The sequence below is a fragment of the Aethalodelphis obliquidens genome, unplaced genomic scaffold, assembly GCF_003676395.1.
Source record: "Aethalodelphis obliquidens isolate GAN/ISIS:26980383/991018 unplaced genomic scaffold, ASM367639v1 scaffold9, whole genome shotgun sequence".
Classification (NCBI taxonomy): domain Eukaryota; kingdom Metazoa; phylum Chordata; class Mammalia; order Artiodactyla; family Delphinidae; genus Aethalodelphis; species Aethalodelphis obliquidens.
This window is the reverse complement of record NW_020837953.1, coordinates 44,346,025-44,357,690: the sequence shown is the minus strand read 5'-3', so window position 1 is coordinate 44,357,690 and position 11,666 is coordinate 44,346,025. Positions and strand designations below refer to the sequence as shown.

The 11,666-nt window shown below is 45.8% G+C and overlaps 1 protein-coding gene across 5 annotated transcripts in view; it reads right to left on the bottom strand.

The window, feature by feature from the left end:
- Nucleotides 1-2,607: 2,607 nt before the first annotated feature.
- MTOR (mechanistic target of rapamycin kinase) overlaps nucleotides 2,608-11,666 on the bottom strand; it is a 116,752-nt gene continuing 107,693 nt past the window's right edge. For 2 of the 5 annotated variants that reach the window (XM_027110193.1, XM_027110191.1), the window contains 7 exons: nucleotides 10,737-10,811; nucleotides 10,212-10,347; nucleotides 9,479-9,544; nucleotides 6,914-6,994; nucleotides 6,558-6,638; nucleotides 4,263-4,368; nucleotides 2,608-3,572 (listed from right to left, as the gene is read on the bottom strand). In XM_027110193.1, the coding sequence (XP_026965994.1) occupies nucleotides 3,557-3,572; nucleotides 4,263-4,368; nucleotides 6,558-6,638; nucleotides 6,914-6,994; nucleotides 9,479-9,544; nucleotides 10,212-10,347; nucleotides 10,737-10,811 (561 nt within the window). In that variant the 3' untranslated portion in view covers nucleotides 2,608-3,556. Of the gene's footprint in view, nucleotides 3,573-4,262; nucleotides 4,369-6,557; nucleotides 6,639-6,913; nucleotides 6,995-9,478; nucleotides 9,545-10,211; nucleotides 10,348-10,736; nucleotides 10,812-11,666 lie in introns of those variants that run through there. The other 3 variants (XM_027110190.1, XM_027110192.1, XR_003433452.1) reach the window with 2 other exon arrangements.

Here is an 11,666-nt window from a genome sequence, read left to right as displayed (position 1 = left end):
ATATTTTGAGCACTTAATTCATGTAGTTCAACCTAGGCTGTGCTGAGTGCTTTACATGGATTAGGTCATCCTCAAAACAACCTCCTGGGGTAGATCCACATTTTCAATGGAGGGAACAAACACAGAGATTAAGTAATTTATCCAAAGTCACACAGACAGGATGAGACGGAGTTGAGATTTGAAACTAGGTAATTTGATACCACAGCCTTGACTCTTACTGCTTTACCTGCCTCCAAGAGATTTAAGGCCCTCCCTTCACACATCTTACATGAAACTATCCGGGATTGATAGGGGAATTAGACTGTCTTTTAAGGCCTCCGTTAGCACCTCACCTTCCTCTGGTAACTCATTTCAACAAAGTCAGAGGTTTTGCTTAGGTATAACTTAAAACCCATTGGAGGGATTCCCTGGCAGTCCAGCGATTAGGACTCTGCACCTCCACTGCAGGGGGCATGGGTTCAATCCCTGGTCGGGGAACTAAGATCCTGCAGGTTGTGTGGCCAAAAAGAAAAAACAAAACACAACAAAAAAAACCATTGGATTCACCAAACATCTTAATCCCAAGGACTCTCATGCCTTAAAGAATATGTCCTTACCACTGATGGCCACCATTTTCCTGAGTCCGTTATTTCCCATGGCCTTTATCTTTTGTGAATGGTATCGCTGTAGTCATTGATAGTTATTTCATATAGAATCTGATCATATTTTCAGGAGCAAAATAGTTGATACATAGTTTAGGATAGTTACAGAAAATCTGAAGGTATGAGACTTTCTAGCTGTGAGGGTTAAAACTGTTTTATCACTGTTGAGATTTAAACCCATCTTTTGTTTGTTTTTGGCCTCGATGTGGCATGCAGGATCTTAGTTCCCTGATCAGGGATTGAACCCATGTCCCCTGCAGTGGAAGGGCGGAGTCCTAACCACTGGCCCACCAGGGAATTCTATCTTTGTTTTTAATAGAGGAACCCTCCAACAAATGTTTATGGAGCACTGCTGTGGGCTGATCTTCTGGCAGATTTTGGGGATGTGAATTCCCACAAGATATGGTTCCTGGCCTTATAATTCTCTTGCTCCCCCTATTACAAATTAAAAAAAAAATTTTATTGAAGTAGAGTTGATTTACAATGTGTTAATTTCTGCTGTACAGCAGTGCTTTAGTTATGCATATATATATTCTTTTTAATATTCTTTTCCATTATGGTTTATCACAGGTTATTGACTATAGTTCCCCATGCTATACAGTAGGACCTTGTTGTTTATCCATTCTATATATAATACTTTGCATTTGTTAATCCCAAACTCCCAATCCTTCCCTATCCCACCTCTCCTCCCCCTTGGCAAACAAGTCTTTTCTCTATGAACAGAGTGAGTCTGTGAGTCTGTGTCAGTTTTGTAGATATGTTCGTTTGTATTGTATTTTATTTTTTAAATGTTTATTTAATTTTGGCTGTGCCGGGTCTTAGTTGTGGCACTTGGGATCTTCATTGCGGCGTGCGGACTCAGTTGCGGCACACATGCGGGATCTAGTTCCCCGACCAGGGATGGAACCTGGGCCCCTTGCATTGGGAGCTTGGAGTCTTACCCACTGGACCACCAGGGAAGTCCCTGTGTTGTACTTTAGATTCCACATATAAGTAATATCATATGGTATTTGTCTTTCTGACTTACTTCACTTAGTATGATAATCTCTAGGTCCATTTTACAAGTTCCTTAAATAGCTTGTATGATTCAGTATTTCTTACTGGGTAGCTATGGCCCACAGGGATTTGGAAGAACTCTGTAGGCATGCTTTCTCTTCAGAGGAATCTGTGTCTAGTACTTGCCAGTTCCCTCCTCTCCATTATTCCAGCAGTTTTACTAGGCCTTACTAGCTTTTAATTTTCTTTCCACCTGTTTGATACCAGTTTCTCTTAAAAACACTACTCAGGTTCTATTTCTCTGTTTTAAAACTTCACGTGGTTCCCTCCCTGTTGTCCACAGCATCAGGTTCAAACTCCTTGCTGCTGAACTGTGAGGCAGGCCAGTCTGGCCTGGTTCTACTTTCTAGCCTCCTTTTAGTTCCTATTATTCTTTTTCCTATTATTCCTTTTATTTCCCACTGACCACTGAGCCAGACATGCTGAACCATGAGGTCCAAGTGTGTGAAACTGCTGTTTCACATATAAAAATGGCCAAATATCTACAATCTAATATGGTTCAAGTTAACACTTGCCATTCCTGCACAATATTGTGCTTTCATACTTCTTTTCTGCTGAGAACGTCCTCACTTGCTTCATCTGACAAACTCCCACTCCTCCTTTAAGACCCTTGGCAAGTGTCCCCCCTTTCTGTGAGGCTTTCCTGGTTCGCCCAGTGGAATCAGTGACCCCACCCAAGGCTAGCGCCCTGCACGTGGCTCTCCTCACCACGCAGCCCGGTGGCTTTATCAGTCTGCTCCTGAGATGCCGGCTCCACCTCGTCTGGCCGTGAACAAGCCAAGGATGGAGACCACGTCACGTAGACCCTTGTCCTGCACAGTCCCAGTACTCAGTGTTAACGAATGTTGAAGAAGTAACTGCTTCCTTTATGAACTGACTAATAAGTAGGAATAAAAAGCCACTCATATACATGTTTTTAAAATTCTGATGTCATTTATTGGCACAAAAATTATTCAGATACAACATGGTGTCTAGACATGGCTACACTTTGTATCTTGTGCATTTAGTTTAATATTTCTTTTGCTCCTAATTCCCAACATGTACTAGACCATCCCCCTCTGTGTCAGCACCTCCATGACAGCATTCCTGTATTCCAAGGCCTTGCTCTAAACACAGAGCGTTCAGACCTCACTGAAAACATCCCAGAACCATGCTGGGGGAGGCCAGTGTGGGCCTCCTACTGCTCTGTGATCCGCTCCGTGTATCTGCTCAGCCGAGGCCGCCCGGCGATCTGAAGAAACTCCCCTCCGAGTGGCTCCAGTCTTGAAGTGTGTACGGTGCAGCATCACGGGTGAGGCAGAAGACAGACCTTTTCCATCCATTTTGGCCCATCGTGCAAGGGTTGTTGCTGCCGTCCATGGACCAGTGAGGTAATGAGATGGGCGAAGGTGACCAAGTCAACTTCTCCTGCTTCCTTACAGTTCAGAACCCTAATCCGTGTCCTCCAGGACCTGAGGCTTCATGACTGTGCTGAGTTTGCTGTGTCCATGTCGAGAGCATCGACTAGGCCATTCTTCTGTCAGCAAACGCTTATGAGTTCTTCTGTGAGTTAAGTCAAAACCCGTATTTCTAAAGTTATGAAATCTTCTGTTCCCCAAAATCAATGGCTTGATTTCTGTAGTATTACTGCGTTTACTGTCCTGGGAACCAAATCAAGCCTTGTGTTTCTGACAATATATTCTTCAACAGCAGCTAGAAAGTTGGTTCAAACCAACTTTTAATATACAGTAGTTCTTTTCATTTACATTTCAAAATATTTAACAGAGCTGAACTTTCTCACCATGGCTTCAGTTTAGGGAAGCATATACCAAAGTACAAAAGCCTCAAGAGAAATGCTGTGGGCATGTCTGGGCCTCTAGTTACCAGAAAGGACACCTAAGGAGACAGAGAGAAAAGGAGTATTTTAATAATCTGGGCTTCTTCAAAGCTTTACGTGGATACATTGAAAATGGAAAGAGCAAGGTCTGACAACCCCTGGGACGTTCCCTGAGATCTTTCACACCTAATTGTGCAGGACACGCTCATAATTTCCAGTCCAGGGCTGACGCCTGCTGTGGTCCCAGAAGGGCATCTCCCCGCCACCCTCTCTCTCAAGTTTCTACCTTCAAGCGTGCCTCGGGCGATTAATCAAAGCAGACCCCAGAGTGGTCCTTGAGGTTACAATCCTGGATGATAAATTTGCCTTTTCATCTCCTTCTGTCTCTGCTTTGGTTTCTTCTCCTACCCTTCCCGTATCTCTGAATTGACAGCAAAAATCCCAAAAGAACCCCCCCACCCCAAATAAGGGGGCCTCACCTATTCTTCTAAACCAATATAAAATGTAATTTTAATTTATTTTGGTGTTTGCCTTCCAAATACACGTCCGCATTTCTCCATTTTCTCCTTTTTGGAACAATGAGCACAGAGAATACAAACTTTTTTTAAAAGAGATTTGAAACACGATTTCCCTTTATGGATACTGCCCCCCCACCCCCGCCCAAATCTTTTTCTGTGACTCTGGGTTTGGGGCACAGGGTGGGGTCCTGATTGCTTATCTGAACAGAGGTGCTTCGACAGGCCACTCACCAGCCGATGTAGCACTGGCAGAGGTTTTCATGGGATGTTGCTTGTTTGATGAGCAGCTCAACTTGTGTTGGGACATCCAACGTTTCATCGTGAGAGAAGTCCCGACCTAGGACGTGAGAAACAGAAGCATCCAGTCTGCACCCGGTTATTCCTCGTTGCCCCGTTTGGCTTACCTGTCCCCGCAGCCCAAATCAGTTCCTCCTCATACATGAATATAAAGGCTAGACAACAGTTGGATTTTAAATTCTCCTCCACGTGACCTGGATAACACCAGTCTCCTCTTAATACATACTCGGTTCTGGAGGGTAAAGTCCTACGGTCGGCTGAGTTCAGGAGTGGCGAAGATCTGGCCGATGGGCTTATGAAGACTCCTCCTTCTAGTCCATAATCATCCCTGAGTTGGGCAAGTGGCCGAGGAACCCGGTTCTTTTCGATCCTTCTAGCCTCCCCTGCGAGTCTTTCCTCCCGCAGGGCCGCCTGCTTTCATCACACATTCATACTCTCCCACCTCACTCAGGCACTGAGCGCTGCCTGGCCGGCCTGTGCTGCTTCTCTGGCAGCGTGCCTTCCCATCTCCGCAAGGGCCACTCCAAGTCCTCTGCTCTCCCTGAACGTCCCAGCCTCTCCTCTGGCTCCTCGCCCTCACCAGCGCCCTCATCTCCCCCTCTGCGATTTAATGGACTCGCTAAATGCACAGTGTGTCGGGCGTGTTCAAGGTGCTGGCTTCCTCTCCTTCCTTCCTGTTACCCCACAGAGCTGTCCCTCCTCCCACTTAAGGCCGAGATCACCTGCCCTTTGCTCCACCGCTGCTGCTTCCTTAGGAGCCTTACATCGACTTTCCTGCCTCTCACTCATATCTGCAAACTCTCCCCCTCACGTTCTCACTTTTTTTGTAAACGCGTTCCTCTCCTACTGAAGGAAGAAACAGCCTCTCCAACTGCTCCTTCTCCAGCTTCATCCTCTCTCCTCCCTGCACAGCCAAACTTCTCAAGAGTTTTCAAACTTGTCTCCATTCCCTGGCTTCTCTCTCTCACTTCACATTCTCTTCAATTGCTTTAGTCTGGCTGTCAGGCTCATCACAGCTCTCAGAAGGTCACCAGAGACTTGGAGCCACACTTGATCCCGCCCCACCCCTCATGCCCCACCATCAATCCTCTGGCTTTAACCTTCTAAATGGCTCTTGAATCCACCTCCGCTGCCACTCTTGTCTAATCGACTGTCCGGCCTGCACGACTGTGGCAACTGCTTCCTCCCCTGAGCCCCTGCTCCACCCGTAGCCAGAGCAGGCAGGATGTCACAATGCAAACCCGCCCAGGCTCCCCAACCCCTTAAAACCTTTCAGTGGTTTCCCACTGCCCATAAGACATAGGATAAAAATATAAGGTCCTGTGTGATCTGGCCCTGGCCTACCCAGAGTCAAAACATTTTGCGTTGTGCTCCTCCCACCTTTCTCCGGGGCAGTTAAGACTGGCAGGCTTTCGGACCTTTTTCCTTGCTATGCTCCCTCCTTTACCTGCAACAATCTGCCCTAATCAACTCCTCTTTCAGATTTTAAGCTCATGGGTAGTTTGCTGAGGAAAGCTTTTCCTGAACTCCTGAACTTAAATTCCCTGTTACTGGCATCATAGCCCCAGTCTCTCTCTTCCACTCATAACAGTACTCCTCTTTAGATTCTAAGCCCCACGAAGGCAGGGAAGCTGCCTGTTTTTACCAACACCGTTTCTTCAGCATCTAGCACTTGCGGGCGCTCAATAAACCAATGTGCCTTGACGACAAAGCTTAGTGCCAGGCCCTATGCTCAGTGCTGGGCCTCCCACGTCTCAGTTCATCCTCACCGCCTTCTGAGGGGTCTTTTGCCTCCCCGCCTCCCACCCCCAAGTCACACCATCTGGTTAATGTGACATGTCTCCTGTTCAAAAGTATGTGTTTCTCCCCTTCCATGTTCTCCACTCCGTAACAGCTACCTGAGCACAGATGGGCAACGCATCAAGTGGTCAGATCTGCTCTGATATCAAGCCATGATAATAAGAAAAGTTTTGCCTGAATCTGGCTGACTCTGGACCCAACAGAACTTCACTGTTAAACTTCACTGTTAAAACAAGGTTAACAACATTACTTAAAGAAAGTTTATTGGTCATTAGAGAATCAGAGAGGGTCCTTAACTGATGGCCTCAGAGACACTCCAGTTAGCAGCACAGGGTCAAAGTTTAGGCACCAACACCACTGGAAACTGGGCCAACCACCCACTAAAGGAGATTTTATGTCCCTCTCAAGTAAACACATACACACACTCACCAGTGAGCTTATCTCGAACTCTGTTAATAATCTGAATAGCTTTCTTATTTAGGGCCTCTGGTTTCACCAAACCGTCTCCAACTGGAATACACAAAAGTAGAAATAACAGTAAGATTGGATCATCACAACAGGTTCAATGGATGCCCCTGTTTTCTCAAATATTCACTTTGTAAATGTTGAGTAATTCTTCTTCTTTGTCTAGCTTTGTCCTCAGAATATAATGAGAAATTCACAGGGTCTTTTCTGCTCAAAGGCAGTTTTGTTGCTTCCTCTTACTGACCCTCATCATGGTGCACACAGCTGCTATTTTCTTAATGAGCTAGTCACTGGTGTGATTCCTCAGAGGCTGGACTTACTGAAAGAATGAATAGATTCTGGCACTGTGGTCCCTGTTTTCTTATGGGCTGGTTCCCCAAGTTCCACACCATCCAAAATTTCTAGGAGGAAAAAAATCAGTTAGCAGAAAATTCAAACACCAAGAAGCCACTGTTTCAAGGTGTTAGCTCTAATTCTTCATGTACTATATTCCCTTTAACACCTGCCCTACCTATCTCAGAGGGGAAAGGAGAGAGGAAGTGTTATGTTACTCTTTATGTATTTAAAAGTTTTTAGTGAGTTCCTGGGTGGTCTAGTGTTTAGGATTTGGTGCCTTCACTGCTGTGGCCCGGGTTCAATCCCTGGTCAGGGACCTGAGATCCCACAAGCTGCATGGCGCAGCCAAAAAAACTTTTTTTTAAATCTGCAAAGCATGAATCTGCAAACATACAGCATTAATAAACTGTTCTGACACACAGAATAGGATCACGAGTCAAAGATCCGGTAACAAAATCTGGTTGGACAAAAACTGGTAATAACATAAAGAAAACTAGCTTTCAAGGGGTCACACACGTGACTGAAATGTTATTCCTTGGAGGAATTTATACATCAATTCTGGGGAGAAAAAGTCCACAAGCTTTAGGGTCACCCTCCAATGACTGTGGCCTTCAGGAGAGCAGTCTAGAATCAGAACTATGAAGTTATTTACACATTGTCCTTGGACATCACAGGCCTTCAAACTGAAGCTAGTAATAATACTACTTTTATTAATGAGTCCCTGGAACTTCATTTAAAAAAAATAAATAAATTTATTTATTTATTTATGGCTGTGTTGGGTCTTCGTTGCTGCACGCGGGCTTTCTCTAGTTGCGGCGAGCGGGGGCTACTCTTTGTTGCGGTGTGAGGGCTTCTCACTGCAGTGGCTTCTCTTGTTGAGAAGCACGGGCTCTAGGCGTGCAGGCTTCGGTAGTTGGGGCACACGGGCTCAGCAGTTGTGGCTCACGGGCTCTAGAGCACAGGCTCAGTAGTTGTGGCACACGGTCTTAGTTGCTCTGCGGCATGTGGGATCTTCCCAGACCAGGGCTTGAATCCGTGTCCCCTGCATTGGCAGGCAGATTCTTCACCACTGCGCCACCAGGGAAGTCCCTGGAACTTAACTTTTAAGCCACATAAAAACAACCAGGTCCACCAGCACCTGGTGCCACCAGAACAGGCTGTCCTGATTCCCCTCTGCAATAATGTATTAAGGAGGTGGACCCTGAGAGTTAAACCAGTAAGTATCACGTAATTTGGGTGAGGCCAGTCATCTGTATGAGGCCCCCCAGACACCGTGGGTGATTCAGGTATTTATGGTATCCAGTGTAGAGTCCAAGCTATTCATAAATGATACCAATCCAGGATCTCAATTTCCTGCCGAGAACACTCTCTTCCTTTTTACACATCCAGATTCCATCCATCCAGTAAGGCTCAGCTTAAATTCCACCAGCCCACGATCTCCCTAAACCACTGCAGTTCAGAGCGATACCTCCTTTCTAAGGCCCACCATCCCTCTGTTACCAACCAAATTATGTGTACCTGTGCAGTGCACTCTTCTCTTTATTATTTCATATATACTCTGGTCAATTCCATAATGGGACTGTGTGCTCTTCAGGGCATTCCTGGTATCTCACATTCTTTTTGCACCTCTAAACACTATTTGGCTTAGCTAAGTAACTAGTTGCAAATATTCCATAAGTATTTGTAGAGAATATTTTACTGTTATACACCCTGACAATGCTTCCTAAAGGATGACTGTGTAGGATGTTGTTAGATGTGGAGGTCAAAGGGTTGGGCTCAGGGTAGGGAGCAAAGGGCAAGGGTAAACAACGTTAAACAGCTTTACTTTGAGACGTGTCAGAGCATTTAATAAGCTGACCCTGTTCTGGCTCTTGGAAGGACATTATCTTCTTGGAACCCTGTTCTGTGGACCACATTCTTGGAAACAATGTTTCATGTGGTTTCCCAGCTCCTCAGGCAGCAGTGTGAGTATATTTCTGCTGCTTCCATCTTCCTATTTCTGAGCTATTAACAAAGCTTTAGGATTAAGGTATTATAGCTAGTAATTATCACAGCCCAGGCACCATTAAAGGGCAGGCTAAATACAGGCTAATATTCAGACATACTTTTTTTTTTTTTTTTTCTTCTGCAGTACACGGGCCTCTCACTGCTGTGTTCTCTCCCATTGCGGAGCACAGGCTCCGGACGGGCAGGCTCAGCGGCCATGGCTCACGGGCCCAGGTGCTCCGCGGCATGTGGGATCCTCCCGGACCGGGGCACGAACCCGTGTCCCCTGCATCGGCAGGTGGACTCTCAACCACTGCGCCACCAGGGAAGCCCCAGACATACTTTTAACTATGTTTTTACAGATAGATTAAGATTGGATAGTTGATCAAAATTTCTGAGCTTTAGCTACCCACGCCTTCCTGAGAGGCATTAAATAAAACACACGTTAGGTGCTTGCTACTTTAAGTCATGCTTCCTAAAGGCAGTGACAGAGCTCACCCTCTTCTAGAAACACTATGGACAGAAAAGGACAGAATCTGCAACCCTTCAGGGGATGCGCCCACCTACTGACTGGCCAGCAGAGTAGGAATCTGTCCTCGTTCGTGATCGCTTGTTGCCTTTGGTATTTGCTAGGGAAAGAAATAAAGGGAGGATTAAAAAGTGCTTCAAATTTTGACTTGAAAAAAACTTGATTGATATATTTTCTTATAATCATAAAAATATAATTTTCCCAAAAGCTATAACCCCTAAGAGAGAAGAACCAAAGACGTATTGCTCGGGAGAAAACGGGTACCTGTTAGCACAGGTATCCCATCCTGAGGGACACTTTATATAGTTGAGCTGGATTCAGACAATGTAAACCAGACAACAAGGTGAAAGTATGACAAGCACAGTGGAAAAGACGCCTCTTATTAGTCAATACCTTCTAAGGAGGTAGGAAAAAGGAATAGACTGAGATATTGCTGAGATACCACAACTGCTTGCATCTCCTGTCAAAATTCCATCTGCTACTCAACATGAAACCTAAACAAAAATCATTAGAGTACTTAATTTACCCTGAAAAAGGTTTCAATTAGTATCTAAACTGATGACTGGAGTTTTCTGTCTTAGTTAATAAAATACTTGAAATTCATTTCCAGCCACCAGAGCTGCTTTGTGAAAATGTAATGCGGTAGCCTAGTAACGTGTCTTGGGCTCCGCGCTTGAAGGGGGACAGGATCGTGAAATGGAATGCGTCAGATACTCCCACTTTGGGAGAGTGCGGACTCCAGTTCCCAGGCACTTGCTAAGACTCACTGTCCATCAGCCTCCAGTTCAGCAAGGGGTCATAGACGAAGGCTTCCAGCACAGCCATGACGCTGTCCTTGTGCTCCCGAAGCACTTCCATCACCGTGTGGCATGTGATTCTGTAGTTGCCGTCCAGGCCCGTGACCTGCAGATGGGCCAGAGCCATTCACCACAGAGGTCACCAACACTGGCCCCTGAAGGCCTTACAACCGAAAGTCAGGCAGTCAAGAAGGCGTGTCACCTCCACTCAGGAAGACGACTTAGCCCATTACTGATGGGCCAGGCTGGGAATGTCTTCAGAGCAAAGGGTCAGGTCAGGACTGTGATTCATATGAAACAAGGTCTGGAGTAAAGGTTGGTAGACTTTCAAAGACAAGTCATTTCTAACACAATGGAAAATACCAAGAAACGACTACAGAATAACCTGGGCATTTGGGGAACTGGAGATCTAACAAGGAAGCAAGTCTGTCCTCAGAGAGGGTTGGAACTGTATCGGTCCCACTTCAAATCAGCTCATTATCAATATCCACTCACCTCCATAGCATTGGTCAACATTCTCGTTAGTCTAAATGGAATCTTCTCTGGGAATTTCTCTCTGGTCATAGCAACCTAAGGATAATAAAGGGAAAAACCAAGTCCACTGGTTAGACTTTTCCTCAGCTGAAGCCAGGGGCAGGCAAGTGGCTTTCCTTTGCATCACCAGCACCGACTTCAATTAGAGCACAGAAAGGAAGCAGCTTGAGTTTAGTGACGGGTCTTGTCAGTGGGATCGAATAGACAACTAAAAATAAAAGAGAGAGGGTGGGGGAGAGGGAGAGGGGGAGAAATGGGGAGAGGGGGAGAGGGAGGGTGGGGAGAGAGAAAGAGAGGAAAGAGAGAGGGAGAAAAAGAGAGAAAAAAAGAAAAAGACAAGCGTGCATCACGCCCAGGCCTTTGACCAGCAGGCCATGTCAAGGATAAGGGATTCCTCCACTTAAAGAGGGTGTGTGGGGACTTCCCTGGTTAAGACTTCGCCTTCCAGTGCAGGGGGTACGGGTTTGATCCCTGGTAGGGAACTAAATCCCACATGCTTTGTGGCCAAAACACCAAAACATCAAAAAAAAAAAACCAACAGAAGCATACTGTAACAAATTCAACAAAGACTTTAAAAATGGTCCACATAAAAAAAAAAAAAAAAAGAAACTTAAAAAAAAAATTATAAAGGACTTCCCTGGTGGTCCAGTGGTTAAGACTCCGCCCTTCCAATGCAGGGGGCGTGGGTTTGATTCCCTAGTCTGCGAACCAAGATCCCAAGTGTCTCCCACGTGCCGCGCGGAGCGGCCGAAAAGAAAAAAACAAACAAACAAAGGAGGGTTGTGAACCGTGCCCCCCATCCCCCTTTTTCTGAGTCCAATTACAGCAAGTATCAAAGAGCATGGATGTCATTTATGAGACTGATTTTCTATCACCTTGGTAGGAGAGGCA